The 14359-nt window shown below is 52.9% G+C and overlaps 1 protein-coding gene across 1 annotated transcript; it reads right to left on the reverse strand.

The window, feature by feature from the left end:
* Positions 1-319: 319 nt before the first annotated feature.
* On the reverse strand, positions 320-14270 carry LOC120900323 (plexin-B). Its single transcript, XM_040307154.1, is given in 12 exon segments — positions 320-2432; positions 2496-2580; positions 2667-2846; positions 2935-3651; positions 3654-4422; positions 4509-5043; positions 6012-7755; positions 7838-8644; positions 9915-10306; positions 10387-10618; positions 10694-11902; positions 12879-14270. Coding segments are annotated over 11 exon segments (6420 nt in total). The 5' UTR covers positions 11618-11902; positions 12879-14270; the 3' UTR covers positions 320-2397.
* Positions 14271-14359: the final 89 nt, after the last annotated feature.

The following is a 14359-nucleotide window of genomic DNA, read 5'->3' on the forward strand; positions in this document are numbered from 1 at the left end:
AGGCGCAGTTTTTGACGCTCGGCTCGACGGTTGCGGAAGATCGGCGGAGGCTGTGGTGTGTTGCGTACTACTACTACGCGACGTTCGCCATTGTTTTCGTCTATTGTGTCTATCTAATTGGTATGGGGACAGCTCGAACGAGCTGACCTACTTATTTCTAACGAATTCTGTTTATAAACATAATTTATTCTATTGCACACATTTCGTTCGCACGTGAAATGTTCAATAACTGCTTACGCAAAATTACATTTAAAATGTTAATTTCTTTCCTTTTCTTTGCATTTCTTTCACCTTTTTTAAAACAATTAAAACGCATCGATCGAGCCATGTTTTCATGTTTATGTATCACTGTCATATTCATCATCAGACGGAATTGTTTTTATTTACACACTGTGTACTTTTTGTTTCGCTACCGATCACGCACTCACGAACGCACGCACCAACTCCCTCCCTCCGCTATGGGGTGAGGGAGTACAGTGTCTGTCGTGGCTTGTTCCGCAGCCCCGCGCGTTCGTGGTGTGCATGGCCTCCCCATCTCTCCTTCTAGGCAACGGGTAAACTACCCTTACTATCCTCTCTTCACTCTTCACTCAACTCTTACGCACGATCTTCCCTCTCTTTCTCTTTCTCTCTCTGCTGCTGCTGCTTTCTGTGTTGTCGCCTTCCTCTCCCTTTTGTATATTATTTCAATCAGTCACATTTTCTCTTGTCTTTCTGCCAAGTATTTCTTCTTTTTCTTCTTCTTTTTTGTTACTTCGTTTTTTGTTTTGTGTTTCTGTTTGAATTTTATTAGCTTATCACTGTTTTGTTACTTCTTACTTCTTGTTTGTTTTGTTTTGCTTTGTTTTCGCATTAACTTTTTTTATCCCCCTCTCTCTCTCTCTCTCGTACCTAATTCTGACTAATAATTCGTCTTTCCGTTTCTTACTTGCGTGTGTGAGACTGCACCTGACCCCGACTCATTCGTCAGAGATTCGTGGCATGAGTATATATAATATATATAATGTGTTTTTTTTTTGTTGTCGTCGCTCGCGCGCTTTCCGCGCAAATACTCTCTTCTCTCTCTCTCTCTTTCTATATATGTGTGTATGTTTGCTGCCTACTTTCTTCCTCTCCTTCCGCTCCCCCCATTCGCCAAGCTATTGCGCTTGTTCTGTTTAAAAAATAACTCCAATCAGAGAATAATTACGAGTGTGTATGTGTCTATCGGTGTGTTTGTGTTTGTGGTTGGAGAAAAACTTAGATTCTATCCGTGTTAAAATGCAATTGGGGCGCAATTTATCCTCGCAACCCATTTCCTGCCTAAATCCTAACCACCTCCCCGCCTCCCCCTTCCTAATACGGCACACCTCTCTCTCTCTCTCTTTCTCTCCCCTTCGCCCAGCAGTCAGCTTCTCCTGAACCCTCTTCGGAGGATACGAGATCGTGGGAAAAGTGGCATCGAGTTGGGGTACATGGGAGGGGAGGAGAGGATCGAGAGGGTGTGGAGAGAGCTGCTAGATCGTGGGGAGGGGGTGGGGAGGATGGAGCGTTTGAGTATAATCGTCATTATCATCTTATCTCCGCCCTTTTCCTTTCCGTGAACACTATAAATAAATGGACATAACACGTCCCATCATCATCGTCATCATCATCATCATCAATCGCACCACTTAATGCGTTAAATGCACTAATCCGTATTTTGTTTTTTACGTCCTCCTCTGCTTCTACTACTTCCCCGTTTCCCCAATATTTCCCCTATTTTCACTAGGCTCGCGAGCACACACACACACGCATCGCATCGCATCGGGACGCACACGATGCGAAGATTAAGTAGAGAGTGAGTGAAATAGTTACGTGACTATTTAAACTATTAAATGCTTCTTGTTCTTCTTCCCCTAAAAAAAAACACGCCACCGATCGCGAGGAGTGGCGCGAGATGGGAGGGGGATGTGGCGTTACGCGGCCTCTACTATTAGTCCTCCCGCTATCCCGCTGGCGGACCGTCCTTAAACTACCTGTAATACCATTTTCCTCGTCGGTACATGGCTTCCCAATCCGAACAAAAAAAGAAAAACAAAAACTGGATACAACCCTCACCCTCCGCTTCCCCCGTTTTAAAACTCTCGCGCGCCTTTTCCATGGGGGTCGTGGTGATGGTGGTGGGTTGAGAGCACGCTGGGAAAAGTAGTACGCAATGCGAAGACGGAAGAGCACATTTGTTTTTTAACCGCATTATCTTCTCTCTCTGTGTGTATGTTCTATGTTTGTGTTTGTGTGTTAAATGCTTTCACTAAGAGTTCACGCAGGCGTGCTTGCTGCGTGCGTTAAAATATGGCCATTCTTTAAAAACTGTCGCTTCTGCTGCTGCTTCTTTCTTCCCGTCGTCGTTGTCGTCGTCCCGGCTGGCATTTGTTGTTATTCATAATAATCAATCGTTTTGCACTCATCATCTGGAAGAAAGGGACAATTAGATAGTGCGCAAGAAGCATCGCGCAAACACACGCGGCACAAACCTTCTAATGTTGCAGCAACGAGGTCAAGCTTATGCGCTAAATGTAACTTGCTTGCGGTCAAGTCCATTTCTAATACTTCCTTAATCTGTGTGTTTGTGGGAGGGAAAAAGAAGAATATTAGCAAACCGCAATGTGATCTCCCTCCGACCGACCAACGAAGTTGCTCCGTACCTGTAAACGATACTTGCTAACGTAAACGTAGAGCTCCTTCAATGCGGCCAGCGTATCGAACTGCTGCTGGTGGATGGATAACCTTTGCATGGCGCTGCGCATCTCCTGATCACTGATCTGAGGCATCATGGCAATGTCGGCATAGAAATTGGAAACCATTTCCCGGTACTGGGGCAAGTCCTGCGAAGATGAAGGGAAACGTATATGTGTTGGAGAGAGAAAAAAACCGACCTTAAACCCGGTCATCAATCATCACTTCCTCACTTACCTTCGCGAACAGTAGCTTGTTCGAGGGCGAATCCTTCCCGAGCCGGTACTCGGTCGTGGAGCACGCGTCCATGAACGTTTGCGCGATCACGCTCAGGCACACGTCGACCGAGGGCGTTTTGTAGATATCGAAGATAAAGTCCGGATTCTTGATGAAGTTCACCCAGAACCGGAGCGGCAGCCCGTTCGACTTCCACGCGTGTATCACCTCCGGGTCGTGGATGCCGTGGTGGCGGGCGGCCGCGTCGAGCAGATCGTACAGCCACTTGACCGCCGGCGGCAGCGCCTCGTTCACCGTCAGGATCGTCGCGAACAGGTCGTCCACGAACTTCTGGATCGTGCCCTTGGTCGCGAGCAGGCGCGTCAGAAAGATCTCCGGTATTGCTTTGTGGTGGCTGCCGCTGCCCGGGCCCCCACCGTACAGGGCGCCGTGGGCGGACGAGGACGACGAGCCGTGCTGATCGTACGACGACAGCGTGGAGAACCGGTCGTCCAGCGGCTTCACCAGATGGAACACGCCGACCTGCGACTGTTGCTGCTGCTGGGCGGCTGCGGCGGCTGCCGCGGCGGCCGCCTGTGCCGCCTGTGCCGCGTGCTGCTGATGCACGTGGTGCGGATGCAGGTGCGGATGGTGGTGATGGTGGTGGCTGGCACTGCCGGCCAGCAGCGTGTCGGTCGTGTGGGCCGGCCCCATCGTGCCGCTACTGCCGCACGAGCCGCACTGCCACTACCCCCGTGGGGTAACGTGGCCGACGACGACAGATGGTGGTTGGAGGACGGCGGATTGTTGATGTAGTAACAGTACGGGAAGATGTGTCGCCCCGGCGTATTGTAGCCGTCGTGCGGTCGCGCAACGAGCGACATCACCGCCGACTCCTTCACACCGTAGTGCGCGAGCGTGTTGAGCCGCTTCCACCCGTGCACCGACTTGGTGGTGACGTCCTCGTCCCGCAGCACCAAATGGCCGCCCCGGCCGTGCCGCCACTCGAGGTCGAGATCGTGCACGCTCGGGCGCAGCGAGAACGGCGTGTTCTTGAACAGCGCGTCCAGCACCTTGCTCTTCACCTGGCTGATCGTGTCGCAGTCCAGCACCTTGCACTGCACCTTCTCGTCCAGATCGTCCTGGATGATGTGCAGCGTCACCACGCTGTGCACGATCTGCTCGCGCAGCAGCCGGTCCTCGCTCAGCGAGTACCGGGCGTCGTGCGTGACCGCATCGACCAGCCCCTTCTCGATCTGGTGCTTGATCGCTTTGTACAGCAGGAAGAGCGAGTTGCCGGCGTAGTTGCGCAGGTAGTCGTACATGCAGAGCGCCATGTAGTTGGTCAGCATCTTCTCCACCACGCTCTCCGTCCGGCGGAGCATCAGCTGCGGGTGCTTCGTCATCACCGACTTGTCGATCAGCCGCAGCAGCAAGCTTTTCAGTATGTCCGTCACGTAGTCCATCTGATTCATCAGCACTATCATCAGCAGTGACGCCACGTTAACTCTGGGAAAGGGAGAAACACAAAAAAAAACAAATGTTAGTATTACGTGCATGACAAAGGAACTCGCCCCAATCGCCACTCCACTCACTTGTCCCGTATGGTGAATGTTTTCTGCGCCTCGAGCGTGTCGATAAACAGCAGCAAAAAGACGCGATTGTTGATCAGCTGCTCGAACATCACCATCGCCTGATCGTAATTGTTGCGCTGATGCGGATGGCCGTGGTGCGTCCCGTGGCCATGGTGATGGTGGCCGCCGCCGCCGTGCAGCTTCGCACCGTTCGCCAGCAGCACCGGATGGTCGGCGACGCCCGGGAAGAACACCTTCATCACGTAATTGACCAGGTCGAGCGTCGGCGTGCCGGAGCTCTCGAGATCGGCCGTCAGGTCGGTCATGTCCGTCTGCAGCTCCGCGAACGCCTGCTTGCACTCCATGCGCACGTTGCTCTCGAGCGTGTCCATCTGTATCTGGATGCGCTTGTACTCGCGCTCCGCCAGCGTGCTCTTGCGCCGGTAGATGAACAGGATGGCGAGCAGCGAGAGCACAAAGAAGATGCCGCTCACAATCACCCCGAACAGGACGTGCGAGAAGGCGTACGGTTTAATTAGATCGTACTTGATAAAACCTGGCAAAAGAAAAGAAAAACACAAAAACCTGTTTTAGACACCCTAAAGACAATTCTCAACCCCTCTGTCTCCTTGCTTTGCACTAGTGATGGCAAACAAGAAGTTTTCGCGGGAATCGATTCCGGCTAACTCGGACATTTTCTGGAAAATCGATTCCGGAATCGGCTCTGGAATCGGAATCGGCTCTGGAGTCAGAATCGGCTCTGGAGTCGGAATAGGCTCTGGAGTCGGAATCGGCTCTGGAGTCGGAATCGGCTCTGGAGTCGGAATCGGCTCCGGAATTGGAGTCGGCTCCGGAATCGATTGCAGAATCGGCTCTGGAATCGGAATTGGCTCCGGAATCGGAGTCGGCTCCGGAATCGGTTTCATAATCGGAATCGGTCCCAGAATCGGAATCGGTTCCAGAATCGGAATTGGATCCAGAATCGGAATTGGATCCAGAATTTTAAACGGGTTCGGAATCGAAATCGGAGTCCGTGTCGGCATCGCCATAAGAATAGGCGTTTGGGTCCAATGATGCTACGTATTGATAGCAATGCATCTAAATTTAATTGTAAACGATCTATTCTTATGAAGATGCCCGGACTGATTTCGCTTCTGAAACTTTATATTTCAACTCAATTCAATTCAATTTCAAAATGATTGTAAATCCGGAGCTAATTTCAATTTTTGAGTCAATTCTCATTCCTTTTCCGAAGCAAAAAACGATTCCTAGGTCGATTCCAATTCCGGAGCCGATTCTCATTTTGGAGTCGACTCCGGAACCAATTTCGAATTCGGCATCGACTCCGAAATCGGCTCCGGATTCAACTCTGGAATCGGTTCCGGATTCGGAATCGGCTCCAGAATCGGTTCCGGAATCGGTATCGGTCCCAGCATCGGAATCAGCTCCAGAATTGATACCGAACACGGAATCGTAATCGGGTAGTTCCAATTACAAGCTCTCACCACTACTTTGCACACGTACCTATGGGGAAGCGCAAGTTGCGACCGACGCGCACCACGACGAGCGGCAGATCGTTCGCCGTCGGCACCCCGTTCTCGTCCGTCGCTTCCGGCTGCTCGAGCGGCGGCGTGCAGACGAGCTGGGTCGGCGCCAAGCTGGTCACGTTGCACTGGGCCGTCCCGATCGTCACGTTCACGTCCGTTTCGTCGCTCGCCGCGTTCAGATGTTCGCCCTCGATCACGAGCGTGTCGCCCTTGTACAGCTTGACCGCGTTCGGGAACGGCTGGTAGACCGGGTCCTCCACGTACACGATCGCGGAGCGCAGGTTTTGAAAGTGTTTCGGCAGGTTGCGCACGGACAGCACGCTGTCCATCAGGAAGTTGATCTGGAGCAGCAGCTGCAGCTGCTGCTCGGACGGATGAAACGGCGACAGTGGGGCGGACGCCGCCGTCACCAACGGGCCGGACGTTGGCGACAGTGAATACTGGGACGGTAGCAGCATGGGCACGGCCGCCGTTGGCGGTTGCTGCTGCTGGATAGGAACGGTGCGACCATCGGCCGACACAAACCCGGACAGCATCCGGGGCGGCGAGTAGTCCCCGGCCCCGGGGCCGGCGACACTCAGATTGCGCAGCTGGGTCTGCTGCTGCTGGAGCAGCGTCCACGCTTCGCGCACGGACGGCGACGGGCACTCCATCTGGTTCGAGTTGAGCACGGCACAGATCGACCGGTTCAGCCGCTCGTCGTTCAGGTACACCTCGATCTCGGGCAGCTGAATCGCGTCCAGATTGGTACCGTGCACCGTCATCATGCGGCCGCCGCTCAGGAAGCTTTTGAGCGGCTTGATCTGCATGATCTTCGGATCGACCGTGTAGTTGTACACGCTGCACGTTTCGTACCGGCTGTGGTACGTGCCGGCGGACCCGTACGCGGACGAGCCGCGCACCCGCTCGCCCGACGCTCCGGCGCTGGTGCTGCACGCAAGCGTACGATTGGCGCCATCGATGCGCAGCGTCAGCACGCGGATGTGTTCGGGCGAGCGGGCGGCCGACGTGACGCACGTCAACCGGCTCGACGATGCTTGCGTACGGTTGATGCGGCACTCGTAGTCGTCCAGGTAGGCGATTGCCGCCGTACCCACGTTCAGATGCTTGCCAATGATGGACAGCTTCGTACCGCCGGACTGGGGGCCCATCGTTGGACTGAGCCCCTCCAGCCGGACGTCCCGATAGCGGAACTCCACGCTCGACATCGTGTAGCCGGCCTCATTGCCCACCTTCACCGGCGCCGACATTTCCGACCGTACCGGGCCAGTTCTGCACTCAATCCGGACGGAGATTTCGTACCGTTCCAGCTCGCACGGCACCTCACCGATGTGGATGCGACCCCGTACGTCCTCCTCCCGTATGCCCAGATTGCTGCCCTCGATCGTTACCAGCGTGCCGCCCTCGATCGGTCCGCTCAGAGGTTTAATTAAATCGATGCGAGGACGCGGACAGCCTCCTTCTTCACCGCGACCGCGCAACATCATCGAGCCGGCACCGCCATCGATGCACGACTCGTTGTAGCTGCACTGCTGGCCACACCACGTGCACTGGTACTTGGGATCGCGCGTCACACACAGGCTGCAATCGGCATGGTCCCGGTGCGAGCCGAGAATCTCACACTTGTACAGTATGACCGTCACCGTATCGATGTAGTGATTTCGATTCCAGTTCACATCGACCGTCGCTTCGTACTCGTTCGTTGCCGCTTCATATGAATACTGCAAAAAGAGGGGGAAGAGCAAGATTAATTTAATAAATTGTGTGAAAAAAGAAAAAAAAACTAGACTCAGGCCAACTTACCAGCGTCTTCTCGCACACGATGTACTTGTTCGCCTCGACCCGGGCCGGCAGCACCATGTGCGCACCCTCGATGTTAATTGTGCACAGGAAGCCGGTGTGGGCGCTCTGCGGCCGGGGCAAATTTTCAATCTCCAGCCGTATCTCCTTGGGCACCTTGTTCGGCAGCAGAATCGGCCCGGCCCGGTGCTTCAGCCGCGGACAGGACGCCTCGTTCTGCACAATGTTGGCCGAATTGCGACACGCGGTCGTGTTGAACGCGCACCGATTATCGTAAATGCACCAGTGGCACCCCCAGTTGCTCACCAAACACTTCCGGCAGGTGTCGTGGCGCGTACAGTCGTAAAAGGCGAAGCTGCGCGACACAAAGTCTTTGTTCGTTTCCGAGCTGCGCACGCTGAGCGGCACCAGCACGTGATCCTGCCCGTCGGGCAGGGCGGGCCGCTCGTTTACCGGTGGCGTCGAGCAGATTAAACCCTCCTTCGTGACGTTCGCGTCGATCGGGGTCGCATTGCCGAACACGCACCGGTACTGGGCGTTGTGGGGCAGCTCGGGCAGCGTTTTAATGACAAGCCGCACGACGGACATCTGGCCGACGGGGACGCGGTCGGGCGCTACCATCTCGAAGTCAATGCACTGCTGGCCCGTGCCGATCGACAGCCAGCGGGCGGCGCTCGTATCTTTCTGGCAGGCCGTCCGCACCGTGCAGCGCTTCTCCAGCGAGCACCAGCCACAGTACGGGTCGCGCGACTCCAGACAGGCGGAGCAGTTGCCAAACGTGCCGCAGTGTTCCACCTTCATCTTGATGATCTGTAAAAGGGGTGGGTGAAGAAAAAGGTCAAAGGGAAGTTAGTACAGTTTTAAGGTAACATTTGGTAAGGTTCAGTTAGTGGTCGAGCGAAAGTGGACGAGCATTTTTTAATTTTTGAATTGCATTTTTTAAACAAATGACGCTTTTCATACAATAAAACTAATAATATTGTACAACTAAACTACACAACTATTTACACAAAGTCATAGACAAAAATATTCGATAATTAACCAATAGTTCCATGCGAATGAGTTTTCAAGATGATTTCACAGTAAAATGTAGATGTAAAGGTCGGTTTAGACCTTGCGTTAAAAGGGAACGTGAAATTTTGGTATTTGTTGTCGCTATATTTCATTAAACGTAAGTCAGAATATGGTTTATCGTACACCAACAGAGAGGAAATTAAATTTTCTCCAACTATTTAGAGTCATTAATTGCATATTTTTGATTTGCACCGTGAACAAAGCGGAGAATCACAAGGAAATTCATTTAATATATTATTTCATTATGTTTTATATTCTTGGACAGTTGGATTTTATTTCCTTGCTTTTGGTGTAGGATAAACCATATTCTGAATCAGAGTTACAGGATTTGCCAGTCCAATATAGGTTTTTTCCAAGTCAGTTTCCAATGTAAACATTGTTACTCACCGCATGCAAAATGTTGTTCCAAATCAATCTGACATTTCATGTCCATCATAATAATTTTTAATTTCTACAGCATGATTTTCAACACGTCGCAAGCTGGATTGAGTTTGACAGATCTTTGTGATGTGTTGAAAATCATGTGTTGAAATTGAATTTTCATTTTGAAACAAATGAACCATTTGACTGTTGAAAAACATTTTTAATGCAATGAATAACAATGTTTACATTTGAAACTGACTTGGAAAAATCCGTAAATTGAACCGAGTAGCTTACACCATCAGACGTGTGCAAGTGCAAATGGTAGACAGCAATGGTTGATCGAAACGACTATTGTTATAAAAAAGTGGACAGTTGTTGATTGGATTGGTAAACCCTTGAATGAAATGTAGCAGAAAACCTCAAAATTTCACAACCAATTTCACTCGAGCTGTAGTCCGGACTTAAGCGGAAAGTAATGAAAAAATATGTTAAATGTAACATTAACTCTTGAAAACGTAGCCATTAATGGGAGTTTTTCATATTTCGATAAATAATTGCGATTTAGCATTTTAAAAAACAATAGTTCACGTTCATTTTCACTTTTCACTTTACACAACAAAACCCTCCACCCCGAAAAGCTTACCTTTCGCTCCGTCAGCACGTACAGATGATCGTTCGTGGGCGCAAACATGCTGTCCGGCAGGATGGCCGACCCATCCTCATCCACCAGCATCCGCTCGTACTCACCGGCCTCCCGCCCGGACAGCAGCACCTTCCGTATCCACCCATCGTTACTGCCAACGAACGCGAGCGTATGCGGCCCAATGCTCGTGACCGCGATCGAGGTAAGCGAAACGCCTTCCCCGAACGCGAACCGGGCCGATGCAATCACCGGCGTCACGCCACTAATCTTCAGCCCCACGTGGCAGAAGCTGAAGATGTTGCCGAGCGAACCGGCCACCGGACACTTGCCGTCGTTGATCGTGCCCGAAATGTAGCCCAGATTGCGATCCTTGATCGTGCCGTTAAAGCAGGCTGTGTAGCAGGGAAAGAGATTGAAGTGAATTATGAATTTGGCAACAAAAATAACACACACACAAAGAAAGCAAACGTACAGTGAATGTTCTCGTTAAACACCTCCTCGATGTCCTTCAGGCTGTACATGCAGATGGCGGAGCGGTTCTGCGGCTCGTCGGTGATTTCCTTCGACGGGGAAAACACCGCCACCAGCAGATAGTCCTCCCGCTTGATGCCCATATCGTTGCTGAGCTTCTGGCCGGCCTGGGCCAGCTTGGCATCGCGCAGTATGTTGTAGTCCGTCCCGTTCACCATGCAAGTGATGGTTACCTACAAAACAGACGAAAGGTAAGGTTATAGAGATGCGCCCATTTGCACGATCCCGATCCTCTCGAAAGCCCTTACCTCCGTGTAGCTATCATAGTTCGGATCGTTCACGCAGATCCGTGCCAGCCGCGTCACGTAGCCCGCCTCGTCCGCCAGGTGGGACTTTTTCTGCACCAGCACAAAGTACGCATACTCCGTGCTGTTGAACCCGTACACATAGTTCACCAGAAAGTGGTCGCGGTACTTCACGTCGATGTTGATGTTCGACTGCTGGATGGAAAACTCGGCGTACGTCAGATCGTCCAGCCGGCGGGACGAAATCGCCGGCACGTCGTGCCGATAGTCGCCCACGTTCGTGAAGGTCGTGCCGACGTACATGATGTCCTCCCGCTTCCACGACTGGTACCGGCTCGGCCCAATGAACGCGTACGTCGAGGACCGCTCATCGTTCGCGGCCAGCGCCACCTCGATCGGCTTCGACGATTCCGGGAACCGGCCGCTCAGGTAGTAGATGTCGCACGCGCCCTGATGCACGCTGCCGCACGCGATCAGCGTATCGCCGTCCCGGTTGTACAGCAGCACCTTGTTCACGTTGTCCGTCTCCACGCTGTCCAGCACGTCGGGCGGGCAGCCGGCCGCATGGCACTGGGCCGAATCGAGCTTCGGCCCCGTAATCGCTTCCCGCAGCAGCGTCAGGTTTTCGTTCAGCTGCAGCACACGGTTCGTGGCGCCGGCATAGAACAGCCGCCGGGTCGGATCGTACGTCAGGTGGGTGAAGCGGCTCGTCCCGTTTGGCAGGCTGTACCGCGCGATAATATCGTCGAGCGGGCCGCCGTGTCCGGCGTGCTGCTGCTGCTGCGCTCCTCCCCTGCCGTGGCCATGCCCGCCATGGTCCGGGCCGGTGCCGGCCGACTGTTGTTTCCCCTTCAGCACAGCATCCAGCGGCAGCATGCCACCGACCAACCGGAGCAATAGCAAGCGCACTAGCAGTTGCATACTCATACTGTTGCCGCTGTTCGCACACTACTGCAATCGACCGAATGCAGCAGCAGGCGGCGGCGACGGCACAAACACCGCTCTCGTTTTTGTGTGTACGCTGCGCGTGCTGCTGTGCCTGCTTTGTCTGCCTGTCTGTCTCTGTCTCTTTCGCGCTCACACAAACACGCTCACACGGGCACTCCAGACGAGAAGCCCGTTTGCAGAATCTTTTCCTTTCTGTTTTCTGCCCTCGTCGTCGTCGTCGTTGCTATGTTTTCGCTCTGCGTGTGTAATATCTCAACGGGGACTCTGTGGTAAAAAGGTAATAAAGAGAGCACAGAACACAGAAAAGAAAGAAAAAAAATATGAAGCAAGGGTGAGAAAATCCAAAACAGAAGAAGAGCATGGGAAGGGTAGGGGGGGGGGTGGAAAAGGAAGTTAGAAGCGAACGAAATTTACACACAAAAATTCCATTCGCAAAAGGATATCGTGGAGTGTGTGTGAGTGTGTGTGTGGATGGATGGATGAAGGGACGCAAGCGCACATACGCGAAATTATGCACACGCGCGCGCGTGCGGAAAATCGAAACACACACAGAACATTAGCCAAACCTGATGGGGGAGAGGGTGGGGGGAGAGAGGGGCTGAGTTTTTGTCAAGCATGTGTAAGAACACTGATCCAATGATCGGGAGGGGGGAAGAAACGGGGAACGGGAAGCGACGGTGTGGGAGATGGAAAGCGTAAGCATAAGCATAAAGCGAAAAAACTAGGGGGAGAACGAATGTGTATGTGATGGGAAACGGGAGCGAAAGAGAGAGAGAGAGGAGAGAATGAAACGTGCAACGGGTGAGATAAAGCGAGAGAGGGGGAGAGGAAGAGAGCACACTGGGGGGGGTAAGAGTGCTTTGTGCAACCCCTTGACAAAAACAAGAAGAAAGAAACTGAACTGAAAGGAAAGGAAGAAAGAACTCCAGCAAAAAGGGGGTTCGGGTGGGAGCAAAAGGGTGGGGGAGGGAGTGGGGGAGCCCACGAATGATTGGGTGCTTATGAGAAGCGCACTCGCGCCCCCTTTCTTTTGCGCGAAGAGGGCTGCTTTTTCGTTTTTTGTTCGATATTTGGAATGCACACACACACACGCATGCCTCCTTTCTTCCTTCCTTCCTTCCCAGTGTGTATGTGTGTATGCACCCGCGCGTGCAGTATGTCTCGTGTGCAGTCGCGCGGGTTGTTTGGGGGAGTACAGCGAAGGGGAGGGACGGGGACGGGGGGTTTCTTTCTTGCCTACCGTTCTCCTGTTTCTGTTCCTGGCTCCCTGCGTGTGGCCCCCTTCCCACACTCTATCCGCTGAATGCACCAGCAGCAGAAGCGCTGCAATTGTCGTCGCCCCCTCGTCGTCGTTGTCGGCGGCGGCTTCGTGCTCGTGCTCGTGCTCGTCCTGGCACGTCGTTCGGCGGGGAGTCCCTGCTGCCCGTCCTAGTCCTGCACCGCCGTCGTCTCCCCCGTCGTTGTTGCGTTGTCGCTGCGGCTGCGGCGGCGGCGGCGGCTGCTGCTGCCCTCCCTCCCGTTGGCGGCGTTGAGTGGTTGCGTCGACGACGTCGTTGTTGTTGTTGTTGCTGCTGCTGCTGTTGTGTTGTTGCGTTAATTACCCAATACGCTCCGCCGCTCGTTGCATCCATTACGATTCGCACAGTCCCATCTTCACAGACACACGCGCACGCACACTCTCCCTCCCCCACACAAAAACACACGGGCGCGCGGGGGTCGTCCTCGCCGCGGGGACTAAGGAGAACCCCTTTTTATGATTTGCTTTAAATTGGCCACCCTCCGGGGTTTTTTTTCCACCACCGCACCGTTTTCAGAATGAAGCACCACACCAGCACCACTCACAATCACTAATTGCCACTTTCCTGTGGGGCCACCGATGGCACGTTGTGAAAAACAATGGCCTCCCCCCTTGGTACACCGTTTGGCGAGAAGAAAACAACACACACACACACGCACGCACGAAAGCGAAAAATAATAAAATACACTTTTCACATAGCACAATTTTTTTTATTCCAAAATAACCCCTTTCTTCTCCTTTTTCCCTTTTTCCAACAAAAACACTTCTTATAGAAGAAAGAACACACGGGGCACACGGAGATTATTCGTTCACAACTTTCGGGGTCGGAATTTTCGGTGCTTCTGTGTGTGTCTTCTTTCTTAGTAGGCGGCCGCCATCTTGCCTGCCCCGCTGCTTGTACGGAATGGCTTGTGTGCTGTAGCCTCCCACACTACCACCACCTTCTTCTTCTTCTTCTTCTTCTTCCGCTTCACTGGGCAGCACTGGTCGACAGAGACACGGGTCGTATTTCGGACTGGTTCGGAGGCGTTTTTCACTGACAATTTCCACACCGTTCCGCACCCGTGCGCGATGCCGTGAGCGTTCCTGCACGCTTTCCACCGTACCGAAGGCACCGAATTAACCGAATTTCATGCATGTACGGCCGAGCGCAAAAAAAGCTGTGTGGCACCAGCTCCGGAGTTGAGAACACACACAAACGCAAACGCCACCACCGCTGCGCACCTTTTGCCTTGTGGTGCCGTTTTTTTCTCCTATTTGTTTATGGCCAAACTTGTTTATGACAAGATTAATAGATTCTTTCCCTTTATTCTTGCTGCTCTCTCTCTCTCTCGCAAAGTGCAAAGATGGCGGACGGGCTTCGGGTTGACGTTTGCTTCGTTCAGTTCGTTCGTCGCAGCGCTTGTCGCTTTCGTTCAGCTGCG

The sequence above is a fragment of the Anopheles arabiensis genome, chromosome 3 (assembly GCF_016920715.1).
Source record: "Anopheles arabiensis isolate DONGOLA chromosome 3, AaraD3, whole genome shotgun sequence".
In the NCBI taxonomy this organism is placed as follows: Eukaryota; Metazoa; Arthropoda; class Insecta; order Diptera; family Culicidae; genus Anopheles; species Anopheles arabiensis.